The sequence below is a fragment of the Cricetulus griseus genome, chromosome 5, assembly GCF_003668045.3.
Source record: "Cricetulus griseus strain 17A/GY chromosome 5, alternate assembly CriGri-PICRH-1.0, whole genome shotgun sequence".
NCBI classification, from domain to species: Eukaryota; Metazoa; Chordata; class Mammalia; order Rodentia; family Cricetidae; genus Cricetulus; species Cricetulus griseus.
The window spans coordinates 119,600,585-119,617,987 of NC_048598.1; the positions used below are offsets into that span (position 1 = coordinate 119,600,585).

General features: G+C 49.7%; 2 protein-coding genes across 6 annotated transcripts in view; both read left to right on the top strand.

Annotated features, from left to right (window-relative positions):
• Nucleotides 1–13,072, top strand: part of Mideas (mitotic deacetylase associated SANT domain protein) — a 64,586-nt gene extending 51,514 nt beyond the window's left edge. For 4 of the 5 annotated variants that reach the window (XM_027418477.2, XM_027418476.2, XM_027418478.2 and 1 more), the window contains 10 exons: nucleotides 59–404; nucleotides 2,119–2,185; nucleotides 2,637–2,779; nucleotides 2,902–3,005; nucleotides 3,629–3,704; nucleotides 4,286–4,374; nucleotides 6,280–6,429; nucleotides 7,462–7,674; nucleotides 9,082–9,278; nucleotides 9,639–13,072. In XM_027418477.2, coding sequence (XP_027274278.1) covers nucleotides 59–404; nucleotides 2,119–2,185; nucleotides 2,637–2,779; nucleotides 2,902–3,005; nucleotides 3,629–3,704; nucleotides 4,286–4,374; nucleotides 6,280–6,429; nucleotides 7,462–7,674; nucleotides 9,082–9,278; nucleotides 9,639–9,792 — 1,539 coding nt within the window. In that variant the 3' untranslated portion in view covers nucleotides 9,793–13,072. The remainder of the gene's footprint in view (nucleotides 1–58; nucleotides 405–2,118; nucleotides 2,186–2,636; nucleotides 2,780–2,901; nucleotides 3,006–3,628; nucleotides 3,705–4,285; nucleotides 4,375–6,279; nucleotides 6,430–7,461; nucleotides 7,675–9,081; nucleotides 9,279–9,638) is intronic. The other variant, XM_027418479.2, reaches the window with a different exon arrangement.
• Nucleotides 13,073–14,303: 1,231 nt separating this feature from the next.
• Nucleotides 14,304–16,758, top strand: Pnma1 (PNMA family member 1). The gene has a single exon (XM_027418472.2). The coding sequence runs from the start codon at nucleotides 14,970–14,972 to the stop codon at nucleotides 16,029–16,031; it is 1,062 nt and encodes a 353-aa protein (XP_027274273.1). The 5' UTR covers nucleotides 14,304–14,969; the 3' UTR covers nucleotides 16,032–16,758.
• Nucleotides 16,759–17,403: the final 645 nt, after the last annotated feature.

Below are 17,403 nucleotides of genomic sequence, written 5' to 3' on the forward strand. Positions count from 1 at the left end.
TCAGGTTTCTGGAGACACATGAAAGACTGAGCCTCTTTGTTCTGTTTTCCGTCTCCAGGTTGAAGACCTGAACGTCAAGTTGGAGGGGGAGCCTTCCATCCGGAAACCAAAGCAGCGGCCACGGCCTGAGCCACTCATCATCCCCACCAAGGCGGGCACTTTCATCGCCCCTCCAGTCTACTCGAACATCACCCCCTACCAGAGCCATCTGCGCTCTCCCGTCCGCCTAGCCGACCACCCCTCCGAGAGAAGCTTTGAGCTGCCCCCCTATACCCCGCCCCCCATTCTCAGCCCCGTTCGGGAAGGCTCCGGCCTCTACTTCAATGCCATCGTATCAACCAGCAGCATCCCAGCCCCTCCTCCTATCACGCCAAAGAGTGCCCATCGTACCCTGCTCCGTTCTAGTGAGTGACCTCGTGGCTGTGGTGGTGGGAGTGTGGAGGGAGGAGTCTGTGGGCTGTTGTAGCGGGGCTGGAGGCTGGAAGAAGGATCTCTGTTGTCTCCCCCGAGGGCATGGTAAGGTGTGGTCCTCCTTGGATTCTCTTAACCGTGTCTCACTGTTTACTCTATCACATCCCATGTACAAGTCCAACTGCCCAGACCTCACTGTATTCCTTCATTATTCAGCAGGGATTAGATTAGTCATTCTTGGCTGATGGTGGATTTGCTGATATTCAGCTGTTAGATCCACACACAGTAGTTTCCTATGGTTAACCTAAGAGATGCCTCCCTTGGTTGTGTTGGGAATCAGATGTTATATTGTTTATATTAGGTGATTGACCTAGTCTCCTGGGCCTGTGGAGCAGGCCTGGGTGTTGTGAGACCTAAAAATGCCCATTTCACAAAGTAAGCGGTTCTTTCCTTTGGAAAATGGAATCACCGATTGCTTACAGTGGTATCACACAAGTGCATTCTTCACCCAGTTAACCTCTGACCCCAGAGCTCACCCATGGTGTGGTTCTCTGGTGCCTCCTGGTGTCTGTGGATGGGAATTGCCCTATGCTGGCAGGCATAGGCTTCGCTTCACAGGGAAGTTTCTCTCCCTGGCTCGGTTTGTGCTGGAAATCACTGAGGAGAGCAGACTGTCAGCCAAGATGTCAGTCTGCCCGACAAGTGTTTGCTGCGCATTGGGTGTAAAACCTTGAATGGATCCTGTGCAGGCTCCAAGAATGTATCTTGGATGCTGGTATCTAGTCTAAAGAAAGTGCAGTGCAGGATCATTAGGGAATTGACTAGAAAGCCTGGGAGACAGAAGAGCAGAACTTCCTAGCAGTGTGGGGCCAGCACCCAGGGAACGAGGCTGTCACCAAACTTCTAGCCTGCAGAAGCCTGGCTAGATAAGGAAAGAATTTGAAAAATGGCGGAGACAGAGTTAAGCTTGAACTACAGAGTGGGAGGGGCACCGAAGGCATGGAGTGGGGGCTGAGCAGAGGGAACAAGGGCCATGAGGTTAGTAGGCCTCGAGGGTCGAGAGTCTGGGCCGTGGGAGGTACAGACACGTGGGGAACTGCCTTGAACAGCTGAGGGTTTCAGGTTTTGTCTAACGCTGCAGAGAAACAACAACAGAGGTTTTGTTTTGAGTAAGGGTGTGCCTTGATCTAGTCTGACCTTAAGATTAACTTGGATGAGAGAGGCAAAAAAAAAAAAAAAAAAAAATCACCGAGAGGAAATGAAAAGATAATTATAAAAGAGACCCCCTTATCATCTGCCTGGTGTGCCTCCAGCTTCAGCCTCTTGGCTAGAATAAAACCAAAGTAAAACATAGTTCTGTACTGAAGCTTGTGGATTGGAGACTCCTAGAGAGCAGGAGCTGGGCTCAGGAGGTTGTGCTGACAATATGGCTAATGGTCATGGCGTGCTAGGTTCTTACTTAATTCAGAATTCTCATTACTCCCACGAGACAGAAAGAAATAGCCCCTTTTTGCAGATGTGAAAACTGAGGCACCCACATATTTAATAAAGGGCCTGAGTTGCACAGTCATCAGGTTGCAGAGCAAGGACAGAGGGCGCCTGAGTTCCAATTGTACTCAGTGAGTCACCAACGAGACAGCCTCCTGGGACAGGGGTGTTTCCTGAAGGGAGGAAGGGGTCACTTATCAATATGCTCTTTGTCCATAGATAGTTCTGAAGTCACCCCGCCCGTCCTCTCTGTGATGGGGGAGGCCACCCCTGTGAGCATCGAACCGTAAGTACAGCCTTCATGGGCGTGTGGGTGGCCAGGTGGGCCTAATGCATTGCAGATTAGCTTTGGAGCAAGAGGAGGCTGGGAGGCCTGCACACAGACAGGCAGTCTCTTTGGGCTTCTGTAATCTGTCCCAGGCTCTGCCTGTTTGTGTATGGAAGCTGCCAGGAGAGGAAAGGGAAGGACCAGGTTGTCACTAGGGAGAGCTGGGTGGGCGTGGGACATCCAAGAACCTCTCCTTATCAGTCAGATATGGAGTAGCTTTTCCACCCTTTAGCCTCTGGGCCTTGCCTTTCTGATCACACCAGATACCAGATTGGCTTACCCAGCTTTGGCCTTGCTGCATGAATTCATCACCTGACAGCTGCACTGTTTCCGACACATCCTAGGGAGAAAGTCAGGTTCCTTGTCTCCACATGGTGAAGCCTTACTCCTTGCCTTTCTGCCCCTGCAGACGGATCAATGTTGGTACCCGGTTCCAAGCAGAAATTCCTATGATGAGAGACCGAGCCCTGGCAGCTGCAGACCCCCATAAGGCGGACTTGGTGTGGCAGCCATGGGAGCATCTTGAGAGCAGCTGGGAGAAACAGAGGCAAGGTAAGGAGAGACCTCCAGGGAGCAGCCATGGCAGGCTGGTGGGCGGATGGGCAGGCTGGGGCCCACAAGGTTCGGCACTGAACATGCTTTCCTCTTGTCCTTCAATGCTCCTGGGAATCCAGTGGATGACTTGCTGACGGCTGCCTGCTCAAGCATTTTCCCTGGTGCTGGCACCAACCAGGAACTGGCCCTGCACTATCTCCATGAGTCTAGGGGGGACATCCTGGTAAGAAAGCCTCATTAATTTGGGGTTTGGGGGTCTTTTAGGAAAGCAGGTCCTGGTCCCTCCCTCTCTGCTGCCAGGACGAGGCCTGGTGGTATAAAATTTTACTAATTTACATTTACTCTTCTGCATAAGTTCTACTGGGGGGGTTCTTTCTTTTTCCTCTAACAATCATCCACCTTGCCTTGGCCTCCTGAGTACTAGGGTGCTTTGGCAAAGTGATTTGAGGTAGCTACGAGGGCTCTGGCCAAGAAAGAGGATTTTGGGGTTTGGCCTAAACCCTAGCTGGGTATGCAAGGTCCTACTGTTGAATCTAATCCCTGATTCTAAGTCAGTAGGTGCCCCACTCTCAGAATTGTCACCGAGGACGTTCTCTGTCCATGCTACTTGCTTTGGGGGTCCAGCATTCCTGCGGTGGCCTCACTGCCCGACTCCTCAGCAGTCCCACTTCCTGTGAGTTTGCCACCCTCTTATGTCCTGTCTCATAGAGTTATGCCAGGCAGGAGTAAGTGCTCGCTCTGCCTGGAGGCCTGCATAGGCCCTTCGCATGCTGCCTGGGTCCAGGATACTCCATCCTTCACTGCTACTGTTCAGCTTCCTGACAGCCCTTTCTTCTCCTCCTCCAGGAAGCACTGAGTAAGCTGCTACTGAAGAAGCCTGTGAGGCCCCACAATCACCCACTGGCAACTTATCACTACACAGGTGGGCCTGACTGGGGTAGTCATGTGGTTCAGAGCCTCAGGGATTTCCAGCATCGGTGGGGCTCTGCTCAGTGCTGAGTCAGAGCCCCGAATGGGAGTGGGGATGGGGAGAACCAGCCAGAAGTCAGAGCAAGGAAACTAATATCAAGGCCAGGTTGGGACTCCCCATGCTCTTAGAGGGGAAGCATGAAGTGGGTAGGCAATCCATGCAAAAAAAAAAAAAAAAAAAAAAAGCCCAAGTCATGGGTACAAAGGTCGGAGACCTAGGGAGTGCAATCAACTGATTTCAGGTACCTGGAACTTAACCCTTGGAGTGCTTGTCTTAGTCCAGGCGCTGTATTGTAGCTACTGTTGTTGAGCCTCTATTAGGTCCATATTTGTCTGTACCAGTCAGAGTTTCAAAAGGTTGTTCCCACCTTCTTGGACCTGGGAAGACAGTTTCTGGTGTTCATTCCCGTTTGACAAGCAAGGGGAGTGAGGCTTCCTGAGGCTGGTAGATGTGGATGGCCTCAGAGTCATGCTCACAGAGCAAGTTCTTATGTTCCTGCCCGACTCACACCTGGTGCCCTCTTTACTCTTTAGGCTCTGATCACTGGAAGACAGCTGAGAGGAAGCTGTTCAACCAGGGCATCGCCATCTATAAGAAGGATTTCTTCCTGGTGCAGAAGCTGGTAAGCAGGGGCGAGCAAGGGGTCCTGTGGTCACTCAACAAGTGGCCTGATGGCAGGGTGCTTGCCTAGTGTATCTGAGTCACAGCCATCACTGCAGTTAGATCTCTGCCATCAAGTAGCTCCAGAGACAGCTTTGTAAAACCACAGCTTGCACAGATGATCCTCCGCTGACCTCTGAGCTCTCCAGACAGGACTTTAAGCCTAGATGTGGGTGAAGGGGGGTGGGGAGGGGCGGGCGGGTGCAGACTTGGGGGACATGTGGGAATGTATTGCTCAAACCAAATCCAGTGGTCAGATAGAGCTATGAAATGGGAGGGCAGCTGTCAGTCTGAGAGGACCACAGGGATGGTCTCATGGTCCTAGCATCACACCACATACTCTTCACGCATGAAAAAAACGGAAATTAGGAAGGTGAGTGACTTGCCTTAGGATGCACAGCCTTTTGGTGGCAGTTAGTAGCAAGGCTAGGAGGGCCTTCTGCTTCCTCTCTGGGTTTTCCCTGAGTCTTCCCCACATGACGTTTCTCTTCCTTACTTGGCACTGCTCCCTAGAGAGCAGTGAAACCATTCCCCAGATTGATGCAGGGAGTTTGCACTGCTGTACTGGGGCCGGCTTTGAATGTGGAAAGATGCCCAGGTGCTTCTCCATTTACTAAATGAGAAGAGAAGAGTAACTCCACATACGCCCATTAAAAATGCCTTGCTGAGGGCTGGAGAGATGGCTCAGCAGTTAAGAGCACTGACTGCTCTTCCAGAGGACCTGGGTTCAATTCCCAGCACCCACATGGCAGCTCACAACTGTCTGCAATTCCTGTTCCAGGGGACCCGACACCCACACACTGGCATAATAAATGCACGTAAAATAAATTTTTAAAAAGTGCCTTGCTGAGATTTACTGGTTTTACCGTTTATCCTGGTTTCTTTCTCCATCTGCATCTAAACACCCACCATGAAATACACACATCTCTCTATTCATTCTCTCTGTTTCAGCTAATCATTGAAAGTAAGCTATAACTGGGCTTGGGGCTGTCTAGGCCTATAATCACAGCTATTTGGGAAGCTGTGGTAGGAGGATTGCAAGTTCAAAGCCAGCTTGGGCTACTGAAGTGAGTTCAAGGCCAGCCTAGTTACCTTAATGAGACTTTGTATCAAAATTCAAAAAAAGGAGGTGGGGTAGGTTGGGAGTACTATTTAATGGTAGAGCATTTGCCTAGCTTGTTCAATCCCCAGTACAGGGCACAGGGGTTATATTCAAATAAAACTGTCCTAAGCATTGGCAAGCAGTGTAAACTGTATGTTGAGAGGCGTGGTTCAAGAATCACTTTACTTACTGTTTACATGTGAGAAAGCAGACATTGGGGTGGTGAGCCCCTTTTTACCTGAGGACTCCAGGAGGAGCCGTGTGCACCTCTGAGAAGTTGATGAGGGATAAGAAAGCTCAGTCAGTCATACCACAGGTGCAGATGCTGACCCAGCCAAGGCTGCTGAGCCCCTGCAGGTCTTGCTGGCCCAGTGCCGCTTCTCATGGCACAGCCCTCTGGTATCTAGTCCACGGTCGAATCTCCCCGGTAGTTTTGCTATTGTCCTTCATTGAAACGGTGCAGAAGCTTCCACTAATTACGCTGGTTGTGTAGCAGGCATTGAAATGGGGTTTGAGGTTTAGTTTTTTGTTTGTTTTTTTGTGACAGGGTTTCTCTGTGTAGCTTTGGAGCCTGTCCTGGAACTCCCTCTGTAGACCTTGAACTCACAGAGATCGGCCTGCCTCTGCCCCCTGAGGGCTGGGATTAAAGGGTCTGCCACCACCGCCCGCCCTTGGTTTTTTTGCCTAAGGCTAAGGGAAGTATGCAGAGATGAGAAAGGTGAGCCACTTCAGCCCCCTCTGACCTCCGTTTTGGCTTTAATTCAGATCCAGACCAAGACTGTGGCCCAGTGTGTGGAGTTCTACTATACCTACAAGAAACAGGTGAAAATTGGCCGCAATGGAACGCTCACCTTCGGCGACGTGGATACAAGGGATGAGAAGTCAGCCCAGGAAGAAGTTGAAGTGGATGTTAAGGTTAGTCCTTTCTCAGCCTCTGTTGCCTCAGACTGTAGCACCAGAAGCTTAAGGCCAGACAGACTCTCCTAGAGTTTATAGATGGTAGACAGGGGGAAACATGGTCCTGAACCTTTGAATTCTCCCATATCAGCTGCCGGGTCATAGTGATAAGTGCTGATGAGCGGCACCAGCTTCACCTTCCGGTCTCCTCAGAGCAAACCGCTGACGTCACTTCTGAGCTCTAGCCCTTCTTGCACCATGATCTCTGCTGTCTGTGCCCTAACACAAGCCACTACCACTAATTCTTTCATGTACCATACTACTTTCATTATTCATTTTTTGAGTCAACTCATTCTTTTTTTCTCAAAAGGGAAGCTTTATATTACAGTCATAAATAGATAACCAGTATTGTTTCCTATAAATAGAAGGTGCCGGGAAAGGCAAGTTCACATGAAAACCAAACACTGTTACTAAACGCCAGCTCCACGCTGTAATTGCCTGCCTGGCCTCTGAGGCACAGGGCCAACTTGTCTTTTACACAGATCACCAGGTCTAGGGAATCACTAACCCCGACCTCGTCCTTGACAGATGCTGTGATACTGTCTCTAAGTCACAAGGCCGTACTTGGTGGCATGCTACTTTGAGACCAGGGAGTAGTTTGGTCCCCATATTGCATATGGGAAGTAGAGATACAGAAAATGTCACAGATAGTTAAACGGGAGCTCAGTTCTCCTGCTTGGCACACTCTGAGGTCACCCTGCCCAAAGGGTGCCCAGAAGATTCCAGGCATCTCTCCAGGAGACCAGGTGGTTTGTGGGTGCTGGCATGCTCCCTCCCTAACCCTGGCTCTGTCTCTCCCCCCCCCCACCCCCCCCGAGGGCACCCAGGGTCAAGACTACTCTGTTTCTGGGCCAACTGGCCATGGGAATTCTAGTGTAAGAGGCTACCCTGGCCCAAGACAGGGCGGCGGGACCAGCAGGTGCTGTGGAGCCTTGGCTGGATTCAGAGTCTGCTCTCTGGAATGACTGAGCTCATGTTTGTCCCCCATAGACTTCTCAGAAGTTCCCAAGGGTGCCTCCTCCCAGAAGAGAGTCCCCAAGTGAAGAGAGACTGGAGCCTAAGAGGGAAGTGAAAGAGCCCAGGAAGGAGGGGGAGGAGGAGGTGCCAGAAACCCAGGAGAAGGGAGAGCAGGAAGAAGGGAGAGAGCGTAGCCGGAGGGCAGCTGCTGTCAAAGCTACGCAGACACTACAGGCCAATGAGGCGGTAAGTCACCTCCACCTTCACTCTCCCAGCTCAGGCCAGGCAGGTAGAGCCAAGCCTGGGGGCGTGGGTGGGGGTACAGAGCAAAACCATAGTGATTCTTGTGGTTGTGACTCAGGGAGTGGACCAAGTACTTTACTTTATGTTCTTAACTTACTTGGGCCCCAACCCTGGGTGGTAAGGGCTATTATGAATCTCATTTTACAGATAAGGAAACTGAGATTGAAGGTAATGTAGCTTGTTTGCAATACATACATACAGACATACAGACATACATACGCACTCTGTGTGTGTGTCTGACAGTCAAGAGGGAAAAAGCCTTGTGAAAGCCCAGTAGATGGATGTGTGTAACATGGAGGGAGCATTCATAAGCTGTAGTTCAGTCATGACTGCCCCTAACGCATGCGCTTGACAAGATGTCTGAAGTAGAGCTGAGACTATGAGAATACCAATAATGGCCCTTTATGTTCTCTGCTGAGTGTTTCATGTCCATTATCTAGCTAATTCCTCATAATAGACACCCAAAGTGCTAACTCCCACTCAGCAGATGGGGCATCCGGTCCAGAGATGCCATTTGACTTGCCTGAAGACACACCGCAGGGCTGTGTTCTCTCAGTGGAGTGCTCTGTCCCTTCGACCAGCTAAGCAAGGCATCTCTCCTGTTAGGAGAGCTCTCCCAGGAAGGCGGGAGATGGAATGCATTTCCACACTTATGTCTGAAGAGCACCTGTCAGCCAAACACAGCTGCTTGCTTCCTCTCCGCTTGGCTGATCCCCTGCCGGGGGGCTGTGTGGTGTCCGTACTGTCTAGTTCTGTCTTTGTGAACACTTGGAGGGTGACTCAGGGCATATTTATCACATCTGATGGCCATCTGGGGTTCCTGGCCTGAGGCCAGAGCAGTGCCCTCCTTGAGTTACACGCCATGGGTCCTCCACTCCCATGACACCTTTTCTTTCTCTTCTGTTTTTCCTAACAGCGCTGAGGAAGCGCCCTGAGTCACCCTCCAAGTGTCCCTTTTACTACACTAGGGACTTTCTGGAGACATGGCTCCTCGGAGGACCTGTCTCCCTACCACCTGGCACATCATGGGAACACATTTCTTTCTGGCATGAAGACATGATTGGACAAAATGTCGGAAAACATGAACACAGAGCCAGTAGTATTCATGCCTATAGCTGCCAAGGTGTGGCACGGAATTCCTGTGCCAGCCCCTTGGTGATTGAGTTAGAGGCGGCCCAAGCTGCAGTGGCCTCCTGGAGGCAGCCAGTGGGTCCTGTCACCGGAAGGGAGGGTATTAGGTGATTATTTGGCAGGAATGTATGAGTGTTTAGGACCCTCTGTTCTTGAGATGCCAGAATGCTGAATCCACGCTTGCCTCTAAAACGCACCGTCGTTGTTGATTGTCTCCAGGCCAGTGACGTCCTCATTCTCCGGAGTCACGAACCCAATGCCCCGGGACCTGCGGGTGCTCAGACCTCAGAGAAGCCAAGGGAGGGGCCGGGGAAGTCTCGAAGGGCACTGCCTTTCACAGAGAAGAAGAAGAAGCCCGAGGCATTTAACAAAACCCAAAACCAGGAGAACACTTTCCCTTGTAAAAAATGCGGCAGGTAAGGTGTCCCTGCCTTGTCTCCACAGGGACCTTTTAGAGTGTTGGGGCAGGGACTTGGATGCAAGTTGGGGTACAGAAGCTGATGGGAATAGGGCACTGTGGATCTGTTTTTTGATTGGCTCAGTGGGTTTCCAGGGTAATGACATCACTGGCAGGCATGGTTTGAAGTGTGTGTGTGTGTGTGTGTGTGTGTGTGTGTGTGTGTGTGTGTGTGTGTGTGTGGTGGGCACCATTCCAAGTGAGACGGGTGAAGGTGGGCGGATTGGGGTTGGAGCTTAAGGGAGTTACTGAGTGAAGGGTGTCACACCCCAGCCCCCGGGTTGCTCTCTCTCACCTGAGCCCCTCCTGCCCTCTGCAGGGTGTTTTACAAGGTAAAGAGCCGCAGTGCTCACATGAAGAGTCATGCGGAGCAGGAGAAGAAGGCGGCAGCCCTGAGGCTGAAAGAGAAGGAGGCTGCAGCTGTGCACCAGCAGGCGTTGAGGGAAGAGAGCGGAGAGGGCGAGAAGGGCTGAGACCCCGCTGGACCCTCTCACTGCTCTCGCCCCGCACCCAGCACCCGGGAACCTCTAGAGGGAGCCAGGAGAGGATCACGTGGACTTTGCTCTGCAAAACAAATCCAATAATGAAAAATAAACAGGCTCTTTTATTTACAAAGGCCGAGGACAGTGTTAAGGGCTGCAGGATCCAGTTGTCTCAGTATCTGGTCGAGTTGTTCTGCTTTCCTGGAGCCTTGAGAGGCCAGGCCCCTTGGAAGGGGGAAGGGCTCTGCAGCTGCCTCCTGGATCTCTGCTGTTGCCTGTCTTTTCACGTCTCTGCCTCTTTCATCCCGGGTCCTAGTAAGCCACCGTGGAAAGCCAAGCACAAGCTCACCCCGTGGCAGAGTAGTCCTCCTCCCCCGGAGGACCTGGAAGGCTGTGCAGACCTTGCCCCAATCCGCAAACAAAAGGACTCCTCAGAGAATGGTGGCCTTAATACCTGTGCTGTTCCTGTACAACTGTGGCCAGGCCGGAGCTGCTCCGGTGATCAGGCTTCAGGTCACCTCCTCCCTAGGAGTATCTTGGAGGGCAGTTTCAACCTCTTCGCTGCTTGTTATCAGCCCGTCTGGGGCTGGGACAGTTAGTTTTCTCAGACATTTGAGGAAGGGACCTCTGTTCATGTCCCTGCTCTCAGCCTGCTGCAGGGAAGGGAACTGCGCAGAAGATCCAGAGCCAGGCCCGAGGGATCCTTTGACAAGCCTGATGACTACCATTTTATACCTTTGGGTCCTGGAGGCTGCTAAAGGAGCCTCAAGCGGTCCCGGAAAGGGCCGGCCTGCTCTTCGGTGCCAGCTCTTAGTAGCTGCCACCTAACCCCATTGCACCCCACTCGGTGTCGATATTTACAGCCTCCCCCACCCCCCACCCCCTGTCCTGCATGCTGGAGATTTCTGGATCCTTCCCTGGGAGGGGATGTCCCCTAACTAGACTAGCCAGGAGCCTTCATTCCTCGACTCGTGTCATTTGGGAACTATTTATTTATTCTTAATATTTAATTTTTAACATCCTCAGGGACCAGGGGCCTCTTGCTTTCCAGAGGTCCAAGTGCATTTATCCCCAAATAAGGCACCTTCTTGGCATCCCCACCCCCAATTCCAAGGCCCTAGGGTCCCTTACCTTGTTGCTCTTGCTGTTAGGAATGGTAGTAGTGCTGAACCGGCCGGAAAGGTGGGGAGTGTCATTAAAGTCAGAGGAAGGGCAGATGTGGGTGAGGTCAAAGACAGTTCTCTGGCCTGCCCTTTCTGTACTTTCAAAATGCTTGAGGGAGTTGGCAGGAGGCCAGAATTCTCGTTTTGTTTATCAGCCTGGATTCTGGCTTGAAGAAACCATATTTGGCATGAAATTACTGAAGGGTCGGAATGTTCTGGAGGTCCCTTCACTTGCCAGTTCCATAGGGGCCTAAGTTATTTTTCTGATATCATTACTCAGCTTTAGTTGTGCGGAAGGACGTCTAAGTGGATGTGTCTGAGTGGTCAAACTTGTTAAAGATTCTTTCACTGTTCTGTAGCAGATGGCCCGCAGCCCTGCTGGAAAGTGGAAATAGACGAGGTGTTTTGTTTTTAAGCTATGCACTATTGGGTATTTTTTGTATTCATTTATTCATTAGTATGGTTCTATGAGAACTGCCTATGAAAGTAACAAAAGATGTCCCCCTAGATGCCTGGATGGTTCCTAAACCTACAGCTTCCCCATTAATTTTTTTTTTTTCCGTAGACTTCTACAAACTCAAGTCTCAAGATTGCAAAAATCTGGTACCCTCTGGAAGCAAGAGGACAACAAATTTAGGCTTTCTCCTAAATCACTTGTATAATGAGTGCCTTCACAGCTTAGCCCCAAAGTGCTACTTAGGTTTCCCAAGGTTTTTTTCTATTTAAACCATATTTGGCTCAGGCCCCTTGGACATGTGGTATCAGACATCTACAGCCACACGAGACCCTTCTGCTCAGTGGTACCTGCCAGTCCTTAGAAATCTTAATAAAAAGAAGCAGTTTTACTTTTCTAAGTTGACAGAGACCAGACCAGATGAACATAGCCAGAAAAAAAAAAAAATCAAGATGCTACCTATTGGTGGTGATCTCATGAGACACTTTTTGAAGAGTCCATGCTCCGGGGTGCAGCATGAAAACTGTACTATTTCACGGGCAGATCCACTTGTGGCGAGTAGCCAGAGGCTGGCACAGGCACATCCTTACTGGTGCTTTCTCATATGAACACACTGGGCTTGGTTTTTGTTGTTTTATTATTAACTATTATTATTATTCAGAGCTTTTTGCTTTAAGAATAAGTAACAACTTCAGCTTGATATTAGCCTTCCTAGACCATGTCACCTTACCTGTCCCACAGCCTCCACCGGCATTCGGCAAAGGGCATGAAACTGACATAGTGCCTGTGTTCTGGACCATTTCTGGGGTCTCTTACCCATCTAAGGAGACAGTGCCGTCACTACTGTCCTCCACGCCTTCAGCAGCCCCCTCACAGCTAAGGTACATATCTACCTTTCTGCAACCGCAACCCCACCCCACCCCACCCCCGCACAGAGATCCTGTGCTGCCAGTGTCTAAAGGGATTGCCTATATTTAACTGCCTCAGTGACCTAACCTCTTTCTTCTCACGTGCCAGGTGTTAAAGGTGAAGGAGGAAACACACGTACTCAAGCCTCAGCTGTTTAAATGTTTTTACTGGGGCTCACTTTTCTGGGTTGTTATTTATTACTAGACTGGCAAAGCCTAACTCCTTAGGTTTTTATGGGAAGTATGCATATTTTTATAAAAAAAAAAGTTGTGTCTAACCCACATTTGGCTGTGTTTGTTGCCTCAAAAAAAAAAAAAATTGCAGCTGTTAGAACTTTTCCTCATTTGTCTGCTAAGTTGAAGGCCTTGTTGAGGACAGAGCACAGGAACAGCCTTGACAGTCTGTAATTATTGTACAAATATTTTAATAGCATAAAATAAGTATATTCCTTTTATTTTGAAACAAAATGATCAGACACTGCCTTTCATGTGTTTGTTGCCTGTGGCACTCTTTTTAAAAAAGACTGTTACATATTAAATAGTGTACATATATATAAATATTACCTCTTTTGCTGTACAGTTGTGATAGACCAGACTGAAAATTTTATTTTTTGTGTGCTTTTTATAAAAAAATTAATACACTAAAGAGAATCTTGCTGTGATTGTAATGTACCTATGTAACTTATTTACTTTTGAATGTTCTGTATCTTAAGACCTTTTATTAAATAAAAATTTTAAAAAATTCACTGTTGAATGCCATATTCTTGGTTTTTCTTTTTCTTTTCTTTCCTTTTTTTTTTTTTTTTTTTTTTGAGACACGTTTTCTCTGTATTGTTTTGGAGGTTGTTCTGGAACTTGCTCTGAAGACCAGGCTGGCCTTGAACTCACAGAGATCCGCCTGCCTCTGCCTCCCGAGTGCTGGGATTAAAGGAGTTTGCCACCAATGCCCGGCGCCATATTCTTTTTTTTGTAACGATTTGTTTATTTTTATTTTATTTGCATTTGTGTTCTGTGTCTGCATGTGTATCAGTGTGAGGTTGTTAGATCTTTGGGAACTGGGGTTACCGACAGGTGTGAGCTGCCATGTGGGTTCGGGGAATTGAACCCAGGTCCTTTGGAATAGCAGCCAATGCTCCTAACCAGTGAGCCTTCTATCCAGCCCCCAATGCCATATCTTTATAGGGGTGGGGTTTGTGTGTTTATTTATTTATTTGATTTTTTGAGGCAGGGTTTCTCTGTGTAGTTTTGGAGCCTGGCCGGGAACTCAATTTATAGATCAGGTTTGCCTTGAACTCACAAAGCTCCTCCTGCCTCTGCCTCCCGAGTGCTGGGATTAACGGCATGGGCCACCAAGGCCCGCCTGATTTATAGGGATGTTTTTGCCAGCTGGGATTGACAGGCCTTGCTTGAAGAGAATTTACCCTACCTTTCTGAGCCTTAAGCATTCTCTTTTGTTATCCTGTATACTCAGTAAGATCAAGAAATGAAAGTGTTTGCAGTTTGCCTGGCTACAAAGAAGTAGCAGCAGCAGCATTTTGTTGGTTTTTTTTATATATATATATACAAAATTTAGGCAAGAAAGCATAGTAAGTCTCACAGGAACCTGGAGATGGCATTCTGTCTTTTGCTTTCCTGGGGAGGAGCAAGCAGCAGCTGTGGTGTGTGGTCAGGAGGTACGCAGAAGTCAGAGTGCTGAGTGTTTTCATGGGCTGCATAGTGAATGCATAAGCTGGATGAGCAACATGAGACAGACAAGTCTGTCGTGGTGGATGCGTATCAATAAGGCCAACTTAAATTCACAGCAAAATTAGATTAAGAAAAAAAGAAAACGATGCTTTGCAATATTTATTGTTAAGAAAGAAGCTGGGAAATACGTGTGTGTGTGTGTGCGCGCGCGCGCGCGCCATCACAAAATAGACTCCTCAACCCCTCGGTACCATAGCAACCGCCAGATCCTCTGGAGCTCGCGCATCTCCCGTCGTCATGGATACGGTTGCCACGGCGACACTGACGAGCGGACCGGCCCCGCCCTGCACTGCAGCTGCACGGCGGCGGCCGTTGCGGGAGCGCGCTGCTCTAGACGCTGAGCGGAGCTGCCTCCATCCGGCCTCCCGCCTTCCGCGCCTCCCTGAGGCCTCCGTCCCCGGTGCTCGCCTGCTGCCGCAGCCGCCGGACCCGAGTACCGCCTCTCCCGGCGTCTTCCCAGCCACTGCCTCGCGTGACCCTACGCCCGCGCCTACCGCCGGCCGGCCGGCCCGAGAGCGGCGGGGGGGAGCTGCCACACCCCGCGACCGCACCCGGCCGTCTCCCTCGTGAAGCTGAAGCCCACCGCCTTGCGCCAACCTTGCTTCTCCCCTGCCCGCCGTGAGGCCACGAATAGCTGCGGCCAGCCCGCACCTGCTCGGACCAAAGAGGGCGACATTCGATAGGCAGAGTGCCCCGAGGCACCTGACACTACTGACTTTGGGACCCGGAAGGGACGAGACTGGACTCCGGTGTCACTGGTAATTGTGGTTGCTTGAAGCTTGTCGCCCCCTGGCCTACCCGGGGGAGGGAGGCATGTTGTATTGTCCTAGGTCCTATAGCACTGCGAGCCAGTCCAGTCGGTGTCTGTAGAACTGGCACCCTTAATAGTGGGGCGAAATGGCTTTGACGCTCTTGGAAGACTGGTGCAGGGGAATGGATGTGAACTCTCAGAGAGCTCTGCTGGTCTGGGGGATCCCTGTGAACTGTGATGAGGCTGAAATCGAAGAGACCCTCCAAGCTGCCATGCCCCAAGTGCCCTACCGAGTACTGGGGAGAATGTTCTGGAGGGAAGAAAATGCGAAGGCAGCCTTGTTAGAGCTCACCGGGGAAGTGGATTACTCCCTGATCCCTAGAGAGATGCCAGGCAAAGGAGGGCTCTGGAAAGTGTTCTTTAAGCCCCCCACTTCTGATGCGGAGTTTCTGGAGAGGCTGCACCTCTTTCTAGCTAGGGAAGGGTGGACTGTGCAAGATGTTGCTCGTGTGCTTGGGTTTCAGAACCCTGCTCCCGCTCCAGGCCCAGAAATGCCAGCAGAGATGCTCAATTATATTTTGGATAATGTTATTCAACCTCTTGTTGAGTCCATATGGTATAAGAAGCTGACGCTATTCTCTGGGAGGGACATTCCCGGGCCTGGCGAGGAGACCTTTGATTCCTGGCTGGAGCACTCGAATGAGGTCATAGAAGAATGGCAGGTGTCTGATATAGAAAAGAGACGGCGGTTGATGGAGAGTTTGAGAGGCCCTGCTGCTGATGTCATTCGCATCCTCAAGACCAACAACCCAGCCATAACCACCGCGGAATGCCTGAAGGCTCTTGAGCAGGTGTTTGGGAGCGTGGAGAGCTCTAGAGATACACAGGTCAGATTTCTGAACACTTACCAGAACCCCGGGGAAAAGTTGTCATCTTACGTCATTCGTCTGGAGCCTCTGCTACAAAAGGTAGTGGAAAAGGGGGCCATTGATAAAGATAACGTGAACCAGGCTCGCCTGGAGCAGGTCATCGCCGGGGCCAACCACAGTGGGGCCATCCGAAGGCAATTGTGGCTGACTGGGGCTGCGGAACGACCGGCACCCAACCTCTTCCAGTTGCTGGTGCAGATTCGAGAGGAGGAAGCCAAGGAGGAGGAAGAGGAAGCTGAGGCAGCCCTTTTGCAGCTAGGCCTGGAGGGGCACTTCTGAGTCCCTGGATCAGTCTGGCTGCTTTTGTTATCCCTGTGCGGTTTTACAAGCCTTGCCTCTCATAGTAAAGACCTAGCCTCCTGTTTTTGTTTTGTTTTCTGGGGGATGGGATAGGGGAGTCAGGCCTGCGTATTTGTGTAGCAGTCACAGAATTGCGTGATTGGCCAGGGCTGCAACAGTAGAGGTGGTTCATACTGCCTAAAATGAATGCTTGATGCAAGCCCTCCTAGTGACATCTTTGACAGTTGTGAAAAATGTGAAGCTGAGACACTTCCTGTCAGGATGATTGTGAAAGTGCAAGCCTGCTTCACAGGCTGTATGGTACAGACTGACATTTGTTACTAATATTGTGGATAGTTTTACTGTACATTGTCCCTAATTTATATACATGGGAAGAATATGAGTCTGTTAGATGATACTGCTCATTTTGAAAATTCAGATTTCTCATTCCTCACGGCTCAACATCAGAACCAGTTTACCAGCAAAGTACTCTAGGATTAAAATTGGCAAGTTAGAAAAATGTGATTTTTATGAAGAGGCACAACCTACTTTTCATGGTGTAAGATACAAATATAAGTCAGGGGGAATTTCCATAAACAAGCTACATTTTCCCCACATGAATTATTTGTCATTTAATTATTGGTCATGTTGATGCTAAGTGTTCTAAATTTGAAGTTATCAAATAGATGTATACAAATAAAAATGTGAAAATTCTCATCTTGCTTTTCCTGACATGTATAAAAAATTTTCAGTGTAACTTAGCTCTGCACATTTTTTCTCTGCACATTTTTGCTCATGTCAAAAAATTTTTTAATCTCCTTGCTATGAGCTTAAATTGCAATATCACCTACACATTCTTGTGTTGCCGGTTCCTCGGTTATTGTTTTGTTTCTTTTTCACGGTCCCACTCGATAGCTAGCTGAGGCTGGCTTGGAATTCACTCTGTAGCCCAGGCTGGCCTCAAACTTGTAGCAATCCTCCTGCCTCCAGCCTCCACAGTGCTAGGGTTACAGGTGTGAGCCACCTCACCCAGCTATTTCTTTTAGATACAGTCTCACTATCTAGCTCCGGCTAGTCTTGAACTTGTGGTATCTATCCCTGCCTCTTCCTACTGGATGCTGGGATCATAGGCATGTGCCTTCACATTCTGCTTCTGCAATGCCCTTTAGTGGCTTCTGTTTTTGCATGACTTCAAGGCAAGCGATGATGGCTGAAGAGATGAAAGTGTATTTCTATGAAATTTGACCAAAAAAATTGAAATGGGGCTTAGGTTTTCTAGCAACCTTTTTCATTTTGTGACTTTAACACCTTGTTTCAGTGAAGAAATATGGTCGAGTCATGTGTGTTCAAAGTGAGCATTTGTTTCACGGCA

Excerpts from the sequence above, each read along its gene's own strand:
- Pnma1 (XM_027418472.2), top strand. The coding sequence starts at position 14,970 with ATGGCTTTGACGCTCTTGGAAGACTGGTGCAGGGGAATGGATGTGAAC.